We start from the raw sequence: 13,022 nt of genomic DNA, 5'->3' as shown, positions 1-13,022 counted from the left end.
TGCACAGTGGAAGCAAGCACTCCGTCAACTCTATGAACAGAAAAAGGGGAATTCCTGAAGGCTGAGAACCCAAGAAGGGGGAAGAAAAATGGAAAAGGACAGGAAAAAAAAGGGTGCCGGGAATCAAGGAAACCATGGGTAAGGAGACAGCAAAGGGCAGAAGCAGATTGCCTTTCATGCCCTCCACAAAAACCCAGAGCCGACTCCTAGGAACTAAGTTTCAAAATGGCTGTTTGCTGTATCGGCCACTATGGCATTATCTTTATGGAGGCAGGAATCTCATTTGTTCACTGCCATAAACCCCAGGCCAGCATTGTGCCTGGCACATAGTAGGTGCTCAATCAAAATTTGTAGTGTGAAGGAATAATGGGATCTGCTGCTTTCAAAAATGAGTGCCAACCATGTGAATAAAGCATGCCAAGAAAATTTCAAAGCAATTTCAGCTTTCTTAGACACAGTGCCCTATAACTAAGCTGAGGGTAACTCATTTTTTACAAAAGGCCCACCCCAAAAGGTTGTTTTCCTAGTACCACTTGGTAGACAAATTAACAGTTCACTACTCACGGGTAGCTCATCCACACTGGGACATCCCTTTTCCTTTGTATCTGACCCAGCCAGAGGGCAAGAGAAACCATCCAGCGGGGTCTTGGGGCCTCTACCTACCTTCTCAGAAAGGTTTGCTGAATTGAAATCGTTGCTAGTAATTTCGGGACCTTCCATAGTCCCCCTTTCCATGCACAGTCCCAGCTGCAGATTCTACTGCTGGCAAACCTAGCAAGTATTCTTGCAGGGCCCCTTTCAGACAGATACACAACAATAAGTTATGGCAGCACTTCCTTTAGGTGGATTGCTGGCACTTGAAATGGAAAAGCTGCCCACATGGTCATTCCAAAGCCCCCAGTTTGCTCTGTGTATCCCAGACACATCATACTGATGATGTTTTCTTTCCTTAAAAAACAAAAAACAAAAAACAAAAACTATTTGGAAAACTGTTTTTAAAAATGCAATCTTTTGGATCGGGCATGGTGGCTCATGCCTGTAATCCCAGCACTTTGGGGGGCCAAGATGGGCAGATCCCTTAAGACCAGGGATCTAGACTAACTTGGCCAACATGGTGAAACCCCATCTCTACTTAAAATACAAAAATTAGCTGGGCATGGTGGCGCAGGCCTGAATTCCTAGCTACTCAGGAAGCTGAGGCACGAGAATCACTTGAATGTGGGAGGCAGAGGCTGCAGTGAGCCAAGATCACACACCACTGCCCTCCTGCCTAGGCCACAGAATGAGACTTGGTCTAAAGGGTTCTAATCTTGAAGATATAATTGCTCTCATTAATTTCTACAGGCGTCAATTTAAACCTCTCATAAAGTTTTCAGCTACCTCTGCCCTTCCAAATGCACCTTTTATAATTATTACAGGAGCCAGTGAGTCACTTGTTTTGACATTAATGGCTATCTTCTATAATGGGCAATGTAGGAGTGAGGAAAGTAGAAATAGGGGTCAGAAGAAAAAAGATGGCTTCTGGTTTTGGTGAAGATGGTAGATGCTGAAGTGGAGGGGCCGGGTATCTGAGTTTGAACATGACCTTTGGTGGTCTCTTGTAGCCACTGCTGTAATCCATCAACTGGGGGATGCAGGCATTCTCTTGTGGTGTTCCTCATTTTCGAGGTCTTAACTAACCGTGGGCAAGGAGGCAGGGAAGCTGTGAGTCACCTGGTCACCAGATAAAAATGGACAATGGGATCCTTTGTTGCTGGGAAGCTGGTTCTCAAATAAAGGTGAGGTTAGCATCATCACTTAGCTTTTATCCAGGAAAGTCTATACCAAATGCAGATCCTGTCCTTTGCTTAAATGAGCACTTCAACTCAGGGAACATGTAGATTAAGCTGCAAGTTTTTCTTGGGAACAAACAAAAACAAGAGCTTGCTGGAAGTGGTAATTCTCGGGTCAGTGGTAACCTCAATTCTGCTCCTTTACATAAGAGAAAGAGGAACACCCTACCTTGGCTACACAAAGAGTATTTATGCAGTTTGGGGCCAATCAAAAATTCCACCAAACTGCTCCCACTGATGTAGCTCATACAGTGTGGCTACCAAAGGGAATGGCTAAAGTTGGAGGACGGGGTGAGGGCTGGGTACACTCAGCAATGGCGAGTTGCTACCAATAAGTTCAATTTTTATTTTTTGAGACAGGGTCTTGCTCTGTTGCAGCCCAGGCTGGAGTGCGGTGGGATGACCATGGCTCACTGTAGCCTCAACCTCCCAGGCTCCAGCAATCCTCCCGCCTCAGCCTCCCAACGTGTTGGTATTACAGGCATGAGCAACTATGCCTAGCCTAGATATTTAACATATATTCTAATCGTGGCTCTGACTAGTTGTGTGCCACTGGGTAAGTCCCTCAGCCTCTCTGATTCTCATTTTCTCCATCTATAAAAGGGTGATCCTAACCATGCTGGCCATATCGACTTCACAGAACTGTTGTGAGAGTCAACAGAGACAACATATGTGCACCACACTTGGTAGGCTCCAAAGTGCTATAGAAATGCTAATTATTAAGTGTGATTTTATGACAGCTGGGACCAAATGCTTTCTGGAACACACTTGTGATTGTTTACTGAAAGCCACAGGAGGGACTGGGGAATTCCCTTCATGAAAAAAAAAAAAAAAAGAAAATGCTCCAAAGTAAGCGCTGATAGAAACCAGCTCTCGCAGAAGGGATTTAAGGCTACCCCAGGGCAGGTCTTTGGTGTCGTGGAGTGCGTGGTGTGGACACCTGCGGTGGGCCCTGTTGGGGAACAGCCCCTTCCTCTTCCTACTCCTGCCCAGTGTATGCCCCCATCGGCCAGGATGCCCACCTGCCAACCACACTGGAGGAGGCAGAGAATCAGAACACCAGGACTAGACGACCCAGACCTCCAAACCCAGTGCAACACAGTTAATTTTTTTTTTTTGAGCTCTGTTACCCCGGCTGGAGTGCATTGGTGCCAACATATCTCACTGCACCCTCAACTTCCCAGGCTCAAGTGATCCTCTCACCTCAGCCTCCCGAGTAGCTGGGACCACAGGTGTGTTCCACCATGGCTGGCTAATTTTTTTATATTTAGTCTCAAACTCCTGGCCTCAAGTGATCCCCCTGTTTTGGCCTCCCAAAGTGCTGGGATTAGAGGCATGAGCCCCCATGTCTGGCCAGTGACCACCTTTTATGCAGACTTCGGGCATGTTCTACAGACTCTTGGAGCCTCCCTTTATTTATAAATAATAATAGTTGTTACTTTGTATGGCACTTTGACCATATACCAGATAACACATTAAGTATTTATCTCATCTAATTATTAAACGAACTCACAAGATACCCAATTTATAGATGGAGAAACAGAGGCCACAGAGGTTAGGGGACATGCCTAAGGCCACATAGGAAGTGAGGGTAGAGTCAGGATTTAAAATCTGTCTGGCTCCGTGTAGGGAGACAGTCTCTCGGAGATATATACATACATATATGTGTGTGTATATATATATATTTTTTGAGACAGAGTCTTGCTCTGTCGCCCAGGCTGGAGCGCAGTGACGCAATCTCAGCTCACTGTAAGCTCTGCCTCCCGGGATCATGCCATTCTCCTGCCTCAACCTCCTGAGTAGCTGGGACTACAGGCGCCTGCCACCATGCCTGGCTAATTTTTTTTGTATTTTTAGCAGAGACGGGGTTTCACCGTGTTAGCCAGGATGGTCTTGATCTCCTGACTTCGTGATCTGCCCGCCTCGGCCACTTAGAGTGCTGGGATTACAGGCGTGAGCCACAGCGCTTGGCCAGCAGCCTCTCAGATATTTTCTAGCTCAGATGTTCTATTATTCTAAAAAACAACTCACATATCAATAGCATTTAGTAGTTTTCAAAGGTTAGAGTGGCTAAGAACCAGCTCTTGAGTTGGCCTGCCTGGGTTCCAATCAGCCTTTGACATTTACTGTGAGACCTTCAAGAGGTCACTTAATCTGTCCAAGACTGTGCTCCCTCATCCCTACAACTGGGATAATGACAGCATCTATACAGGGCTCTTGTGAGAATTACCTAAGGTGATACCCTTTAAAGTCTGTGGCACATGGTAAGTGCTCATGAAAGCTTTCCTTTCCTATTAGTTTCCCATTTTATCTGGTTTCCTTTTCTATGCCTCTCCTCTGGCTGCTCTGTAAGAAACCTTTCTCGCACCTGTAACAGTGGTTTTCACATGACGGTCTGTCTAGTCTAGGGTGCCCTGGGGGCCAGTGAGGGAAGATTGAAGAGGCTGGGCTGAGTACCCCACTGGCTCCATCGCAGGTCACAGAGCAGACCTGCTTTCATCTGTTCTGTATTTTGGAATTCTGCAAATGATTTGATTAAAAAGAAGGGTTTCCTACTTGAATTTCCTACTTGAGGAAGTGTATAGACAAAAATTAAGGAAACGTGTACACACTAAAACGCAACCCTAAAATGCATACGTTCTCCGTTTCTTACGCTGTCATCGAACTCTACCCTCCAAAGACAAGGCCTCGGATGCACAGCGGGGGGCCAGTGGTTCCGGTTGGGTCTCTCCTCTGGAACAGCGTGTGCATCAAAACAGGTGCTGGTCTTGTCAAAAGTACCAGTATCTGAGTCCCATCCTGGTGCCGCCGATCCACTAGCTTTGGGCGGGGCCTTGATTTAATAAACTCCCCAGATGATCTCCGTACAAGTGGTCGGAGGGTCACCCTTTCAGAAACACAGGTTGGTGACAGAGTGGGTATTTATCTCTAATGCCTTTGAAAACTTTTCAAAAAGTTGAACACTTTTCAAGGGAAATCACTGCAGGATTCCCATATGTAAAACACACCTCGAACTGGAGCCACCTGCGCGAAGGAGGCTTCGCGGAACACCGGAAACACCAGCCTTTGGGTTTTCCTCAATGAGAGCCCACAGCGCCTCCTTGTGGACTATCTGATAAACTGGAACCAGTTCTCGCGGGGCTGAAGGACGGTCGTCACCTGGATGCATCGTCCAGGACCTGCACTTGTCAACCCAGGTGGGCTTGTCTCTTTATGCTGATACCCCCATGAGCTTTGTCTGCATTTGGGCTGAGATTTTCCTGCAATACGCTCCCTCCCTGCAACACTTAATCCTATCCACCCCTTTATTAATCCCACATCTCACTCCAGGGATCTCCTAGAGTCCTCTGACCTCCAGTTGCTGCAGAACATACATTATGTATAACAACATCTTACCCTGTCTTGGTCTTCAGCTGTTTCTGGGACACATATCTCCTCAAATACACTAAAATTAGACTGTCAACTCCTTGGGGCCAGAAACAGGGAAGGCCCTCTCCTTCCCTCATCAGGTTCCTGATCCAGGGGAAATACCCAAGACACATTCACTAAATCAATGAACAAATGAGTTTGCACCACCTTTCTTGTACTCTCTAATACCAAAAAATCGATATGCACTGTGACTGGCTTTTAAGTTCTTCCTTGTTTCAATTTTGGAGTGTGTAAAAATATGAACGAGCTTTACTGCTCAAAATGTGAACTATTTTGAAAGGCAAAGCAGAGAAGATAACCTCTATATTTCCTTCTTCTTCTTCTTTTTTTTTTTTTTGAGATGGACTCTTGCTCTGTCGCCCAGGCTGATCTTGGCTTACTGCAACCTCCACCTCCCGGGTTCAAGCGATTCCCCTGCCTTAGCCTCCCAAGTAGCTAGGATTACAGGTGCCCGCCACCATGCATGGCTAATTTTTGTATTTTTAGTAGAGACCGGGTTTCACCATGCTGGCCAAGCTGGTCTTGAACTCCTGACCTCATGTGATCCACTCGCCTCGGCCTCCCAAAGTGCTGGGATTACAGGCGTGAGCCAACGTGCCCAGCCTACATTTTCTTCTTTTTAACCAAAAGCGTGAACAGCCTCCTGTAGGCCACTGAAAAATAGGGCTATTTCCCTTTGTAGAATACTCAGTAATATATCTATTAGTTTTACCCAAGTAATTATATTGTTACTACCCTTTTATCCAGACTTCATTTCCATAAGGTACACAATTTTTGTTTTATATTGTGTCAAGATGATTAATAAAAAATGTTAAATGGCTGGTTGTGGTGGCTCATGCCTGTAATCGTAGCACTTTGGGGGGCCAAGGCAGGTGGCTTGCTTCAGCCCAGGAGTTTGAGACCAGTCTGGGCAACATGGCAAAACTGCATCTCCACAAAAGAATAATACAAAACAAATTAGCGAGGAGTGGTGGTGCATACCTATAGTCCCAGCTGCTCGGGAGGCTGAGGTAGGAGGATCACTTGAGCCTGGGAGGTGGAGGCTACAGTGAGCCAAGATGGCACCACTGCACTCCAACCTGGGTGACAGAGACCCTGTCTCTAAATAAAGAAATACATTAATTAATTCCCTGCTGATTGTTTTGGGGGGGAAGTCAGTCACTTTTACTTTCTGGCTTGTGGATTTTTGCTTTCTACGCTGTTCAATACACATTGCTTTAATGTATTTTCACATGCATCATAAAATCAACCTTTCACTCACAGCTCTCTGCTTTGCATTCCTTCGTTTTCAGCATTCCTATTACTCAAGCCTTCCTGAATTACTCTGCAGTCACACACATTTCACAAATGTCCGGGTTTTGCTTCTTTTTCCTTTATGTGGTTTTCTAATAAATAATGCATTGTTGATTTCTGTTCTTGAGTCCCATGTGAGACTCTCTTCCTGAATTTATGAACCCAGACTGTTGTTATTTCTAATGATGATCTATTTTCTTTTGTTGACCTATTTTATGCTTTTTGGTATTCTTTTATTACAGGAATTACTCTGTTTTCTTCTACTTTTAAATAAATTTGGGAGATGGGCTGGGTGTGGTGGCTCACGCCTGTAACTTCAGCATTTTGGAAGGCCGAGGCGGGAGGACTCCTTGGGTCCAGGAGTTCACGACCGGCCTGGGCAACATAGTGAGACCCTACCTCTATTTTAAAAAACAACAACAACAACAACAACAACATATTTAAAAAATAAAAATAAGAAAATAAATTTGGAAGATGAACACATTCTATTTTAATTCTGTTAGTAATCAGTAAAACTGGCTTAAAAGCTGAGTCTCCTTTGGTTCCCTTTTGTTTTATTAAAAATGTCTGTGTGTACCTTTGTCAACAGCCTGAATCCTAGGGATCACAGGTTTCCCTGGGGAAGACGGGCGTTTGAGTTTGGTTTCTTGTGTTTATAGGGTTCTGGGCAAACTGGGAGGGCAAGACACTGTGCCCTCATGGGATGAAACTAATTGCTCCAAATTCCAGTGCACGGCTGGGGGTGGTCAGAGAGCTGGCTCCTTCACCCACCCTGGGCTGCTCACCCACAACTGCCTCTCCACTGCCTTCTACTGCTGGGAGTTTTGAGCTCTTGTGTTGGCAGCTAAATATGCTCAGAGTCCCTCCTCCTCAGTTTCTGGCATGTTTCTCCATGACTACCAAATGTTACTAGAATAAGAGGGTGAGACAGAGTTCAGCGAGGGTGGCCATCCTGATCCCTGCTTGCTGCTCCGAGCCTGAGGTGGTGCTGCCTGCTGTGCTCTGTTATCCATGACAAGCACAGGCCTCGCCCTGTCAGTCCTCACAGATACTCAGTTGACTGTTTTTGGTTTGTGAAACACACAATCATCTCGGCCGAGGAAACGAGGGCTTGTGTCTCTGCCTCATTTCCTCTGCTGCTCAGAGGCAGGGACAGCCTCACAGGCGACACGGCAGTGGCCCAGGCCTTGGGATTCAGCCTCCAGAGGGTCTTACCTCAAACTGGATCAGCACCGTCCCGCTTTCGAGGCCCTTCTTTAGTTGTGCCATGGACCCCTCCAAAGTGTCCCCACCCTCTGGACACATGGGGAAAATGGCCTCGGGGAAAAGCTGGTTCAGTTCATCTTCAGACTTGAAGTCAGCAAATGAGCGGACAGCTGTAATGTACAAGACAGGGCATCTGACTTGTGCAGCAACACCCGGGTTTATCAGTTTTCCTCAAACAAATCACACCTATGACACCTGAATGCAGATGGTTTAAAACATCTTATTAAACGATTAAGCTACACGGTAATCATTTGCACCAAAGATACTACTTCTAGGTGAATGATTCAATATGTGTTAATTACATAAAATGACATGCTAATCTTCCTGGTTAGTTTTAAATAATGGTGTTTAGCACTCAGAGGTTTTTGTCAAAGGTAAAGGAAAGGGAAAGAATGTTTTTTTAAAAAGCATATTGTCTCTGCTTGCTCTTTCTGACCTGGTTATTCTTCTACCCATCCCGACTCCCCTTTCTTTCCCAGGTTTTTTCATTTACTTCCCAAAACTGGGCATTTCCCCAGGCATGAGGGTGAGGTCAAAGGCTTTCCCTGTGACACCATCATTCCTGAGAGCGCAATCCCTAACTCAGGGCCATTTCTATGTGGGAGGCTCCTACGTAAATACTGTAGTCCTAGCATCTCTTCTGTGCTTCAGCCCTACCTCTTTAGTGCACATTCTCCCTTCATGTTAAATTCAATACAGGTGAAAGCAAAGCTAGGACCCCCCCAACCTCCCACCTTGCACAGGTGGGGATCTGGAGAGATCCAATAAGGCCTCACGGAGGAGGTAGGGTCAGAGCTGGTCCTAGTGGCTCTGGACTGAGAGTTGTAGTGGGAGCAGAGCCGAGGCAGGAGCGCAGCAGTGTGGGGTGTGAGCCACATGTGCTAGGAAGGCAGAGACACAGGGCCAGGGCTTTGCAGATACAACCTTCATTTACTTTTCATTTTACAGCTGTGCAGGGTGTTCAAGGAACTTGATGTATTATTTTAAAACAACAACTATAAAGACAACATTGTGATGCTCAGTAGGGGCTGTCCTTCAAACCTCTGCTCCCATCAGGCAGCAATGCAGGTACTTTCCAGTCTAAGTGCCATTGATTGATTGATTGATTGCTTGATTGAAATGGAGTCTTGCTCTGTCACCCAGGCTGGAGGGCAGTGGCACGATCTTGGCGCACTGTAACCTCCACTTCCTGGATTCAAGTGATTCTCCTGCCTCAGTCTCCTGAGTAGCTGGGACTATACCCACACGGCACCACACCCGGCTATTGTATTTTTGGTAGAGATGGGGTTTCACCATGTTGGTCAAGTTGGTCTCGAACTCCTGACCTTGGGTGATACAACCGCCTCGGCCTTCTAAAGTGCTGGGATTACAGGTGTGAGCCACTGTGCCCAGCCCCAAGTGTCATTTAATCTTCACAACAACCCTGTGAAGTCGGGACCACTCCTGTCCTCCTCCACACCTGAGCCAGCTGAACCACAGAATGGTTATGTAACTCCTGCAAGGTCCCCAGCCCGCAGAGGCAGAGTGAGGAATCACCTGAGACAGTCAGGCCCTGCTCTCCTCACTGCCTCCCCGACAAAATCAAACATGCATGAATAAAATATCACCCGATCATTTGGGAAGGGGCTGAAAATGCAAATGTCTGCAGGGTCGTGCCGCTTAGAGACTGCGTGATGTGGGCTGCGTTGGGCCTGGGAGGAATTGGGAGCCAGGGGCTCATCTCCTGTATAAAGAGGGTGGGTGGGCGCTGCCTCCCTCCAGAAGACTGGCCACATGGGGACAGGCTCATGTGGGCAGATCTTCACATTTTTCAAGTGAGAAGCCAAACATTGGGTTATTACCTGAAGATTCTTGATTTTCAAATGTTGGCTACAAACTCAACATTTTCAAGAGCAGATAAAGGGCTGAAGCAGGCGTGGCTTTGCTAGGGCAGTGTCCCTATGGCTCCGCCCCCCAGGTGGCCATTACCTCTCCTCCTGATCACCAGGGCCAGCTCCCGTGAGTGGGACTCCCGGCTGGCTTTGATGAACATCACCACTTGGTCATGGGTGTGTTCCGAGATGTCCCGGCCATTGATTAACACGATTTGATCCCCTTCGTTCAGCTTAGGAATGCAGGTGTCCGCCTGGGTGGAGGGGAAAAGCAAGTTTCTCCTGTTACCATAACACAGTCCTCGGGGGAAGAACGCTGACTTGCTCTGCTCCCAGGCACCTGAGACCACGATCAAGTTTGCCTTCTCTCCCTCGGGTAGTACTGTCATTGTTTTTATAATACATCTACTGCTATGTGGACATGGTAGTTGGTTGCACGATATAAAGAAGTACTGCTCAGAATATAAGTTATAAAACATTTCAGAATAAGGCTATAAAAACTGCTGATGCCATTCCTCTGTGGTAGTCAACCTTCACTTATTATAATATAACTATACCATTTCCAGCCTTTTGTTTCCTAGATGTATGGTTAGGAAATGATTTGCCAGCTAGAGGTGAGTATTTACCTGTCTTGCAAAGGTGAAAGCTTTTGTAAGCTTCACAGCAGAGGCAAAAACCATTATGGAGAGAAGTAAGGTACTGAACAGCACAGGAAAGAAAGCCTTCTGAATTTACAGAAACCATAAACAACAACAAAAGTTAAATGACAAGAGCTTAAGGACTACTTCAGAGTAATCCCAACATGGTTCACTGTAAGGAGGCACAGTGACTCCTACTGCTTTAAAAAAGCAGATGATTAAAAGGTAACTATGGAGCCAGGTGAGGTGGCACACATCTGTGGTCCCAGCTACTTGGGAGGCTGAGGCAGGAGGATTGCTTGAGCCTAGTTTGAGGCTGCAGTGATCGCACCATTGTATTCCAGCCTGGGCAACAGAGCGAGACCCTGTCTCTCAAAAAAGAAAAGAAAGGTTAACTATGGAAAGTGATGAACATGTTAATTTGTTTGACTGCAGTACTGTATGTATAACAAGACATCATGTTGTATACCTTGAGTATGCACAACAAAAAAATTAAAGGAAAAAATTACTTATCATTATTTTAAAAACAATCAAATAAATTTATTTTATTTTTATTTTTGAGACAGAGTCTCACTCTGTTGCCCAGACTGGACTGCAGCAGCGTGATCTCAGCTCACTGCAACCTCTGCCTCCTGGGTTCAAGGAATTCTCCTGCCTCAGCCTCCCGAGTAGCTGGGATCACACCTGTGCGCCACCACGCCCAGATACTTTTTGTATTTTTTGTAGAGACGGGGTTTCACCCTGTTGGCCAGGCAGGCTGGTCTCAAACTCTTGGCCTCAAGTGATTTACCCGCCTCGGCCTCCCAAAGTGCTGGGATTACAGGTGTGAGCCACTATGTCTGGCCTAAAAACAATAAAATAAATTTGAAAGAAAAACAAAGCAAATGCTCTTCTTAGGAGGCCTAAACAGAGGATGAAAGGGGCACTGGTGGAAAGATGGTGAGAAGAGGCACAGGGCCCACGTGCCCACTTAGAGTGAGCAGAACAGCAGACTGCCTGAGTTTCCTTCTCTTGAAAAGGACTTCCGAAAATTTAATGTGCACACCAGCCACTCAAGGCTCTTGTTAAAAATGCAGATTCCGGTTCAGCAGGCCTAAGCTGGGGCCAGAGAGCCTGCATTTCTAATGAAGTCCCAGCTAACACGGGTGCTATGGCTTGAAAGAGCACAGTGAGCAGCAAGGTTCTAGAAAACATGGTGTATCTAAGCACATTCTTTGCTCTGGCAAAAAAAGAAATGGGACACAGAAACAGAAACCTGTTAGAATTAGGGGAGAACAAACACAAGGAATAACATGGAATGTATTTACTTACAGGTGACTCTGGGTTTATCCTTGATACCACAAGAGGCATCTTTTGATCCACTCCTCCCTGTAAACATTTTAAAGTAAAAAAAAAAAACAATGTTTTTTAAGTTAAAAAAAAACAAACACACACTGGAGTAGCCACAGCATCAACAACATGGAGGTACCAATAAATGTGAGTCTTTGGTACAGCGAGGCTTCAAACTTCACTATCGCTGATTAGAATCACACGTCATTTCAGAAATACGGAACAAATTCCTGACCCCTCGATCCAGCGGGCTGACCAGGACTCTGTTCAGAAGCCTCCCTCTGCCATCCCCACAGTTCATGAACTAAAAGATGCACTGAGAGAGAGCAAGCTCCTCCTTAAAAACGCAGACGCCCCCAGGAGAGGGACTCCACAGCATGTCTTCCGAGTGCTGCTAAAAGGGGGCTTTCAGCAGAGGTGAGCAAGGCCTGGGAAAGGGGTGCACCCTGTGAGCGCATCTGGCTGTGAGCGCTGGTCCTCAACACAGCTGCTGGGGCAGATGAGGGTGTGCACGATGGCAGCTGGGGGGTAGGGGACCACCTGCCCTCACTTTGTCCTAGAGCAGGGGTGAGTACACGTTTCCTGTAAAGGGCCAGAGAGGCTTTGTGGGAGTGAGGGGTCTGATGCAACTGCTCAACTCTGCAGTCATTAACCCACCAGTAAACAAATAGGTGTGGCTGTTACCAAAAAAACTAGTTACAGAAACAGATGGGATTTGGCCTATGAGTTTAGTTTGCAGATCCTGCTTAAACGTGCCTGGAGGAGAGTGGTGGCCCTGCAGGTTGAACTTGAATTGTTTTCTCTTATCAGCTTCAGCAATGCTGAGGGGTTCTCTTAATAGCATTCCTGAAGTGGGTAGATCTGTTTGCCAAGTGTGTGCCCTCATCTCTTGGAACCTCAGTATTCATTTGCAAAATGGGTTTAAAAATACTGACCTTACCACTTATTATCAGAACTTCAGAAGGTGCTATGAATCTAGTGCATAGCCAATGTCAGGCACAGAGCCGGCACTTGGCCTTTGACAGCTGTTAAGGCCACATTAAAAAAAACTTCTCAATTCTAGGCTGGGCACAGTGGTTCACACCTGTAATCCCAGCACTTGGGAAGGCCAAACCGAGTAGATTGCTTGAGGCCAGGAGTTTGAGACCAACTTGGACAACATGGTGAAACCCCATCTCTACAAAAAATATGAAAAATATTAGCTGGGTATGGTGGTGCATTCTGATAGCCCTAGCTGAGGTGGGAGGATCACCCAAGCCTGGGGAGGTCGGCGCTGCAGTGAGCTGCGATCGTGCCACTGCACTCTTGGGCGATAGAGTGAGTTTTTTCTCAAAAAAAAAAAAAAAAAAAAAAAAAAAAAAAAA

General features: G+C 46.3%; 1 protein-coding gene across 2 annotated transcripts in view; it reads right to left on the bottom strand.

Annotated features, from left to right (window-relative positions):
• PTPN3 (protein tyrosine phosphatase, non-receptor type 3) overlaps positions 1 to 13,022 on the bottom strand; it is a 120,151-nt gene that overhangs the window by 18,983 nt on the left and 88,146 nt on the right. For both annotated transcript variants that reach the window (XM_025360111.1, XM_025360110.1), the window contains 3 exons: positions 11,641 to 11,697; positions 9,789 to 9,945; positions 7,770 to 7,930 (listed from right to left, as the gene is read on the bottom strand). In XM_025360111.1, coding sequence (XP_025215896.1) covers positions 7,770 to 7,930; positions 9,789 to 9,945; positions 11,641 to 11,697 — 375 coding nt within the window. The remainder of the gene's footprint in view (positions 1 to 7,769; positions 7,931 to 9,788; positions 9,946 to 11,640; positions 11,698 to 13,022) is intronic.

Source organism: Theropithecus gelada, chromosome 15 (genome assembly GCF_003255815.1).
Source record: "Theropithecus gelada isolate Dixy chromosome 15, Tgel_1.0, whole genome shotgun sequence".
In the NCBI taxonomy this organism is placed as follows: domain Eukaryota; kingdom Metazoa; phylum Chordata; class Mammalia; order Primates; family Cercopithecidae; genus Theropithecus; species Theropithecus gelada.
The sequence above is the reverse complement of the archived record's forward strand: the minus strand, read 5'-3'. Positions and strand labels throughout refer to the sequence as shown.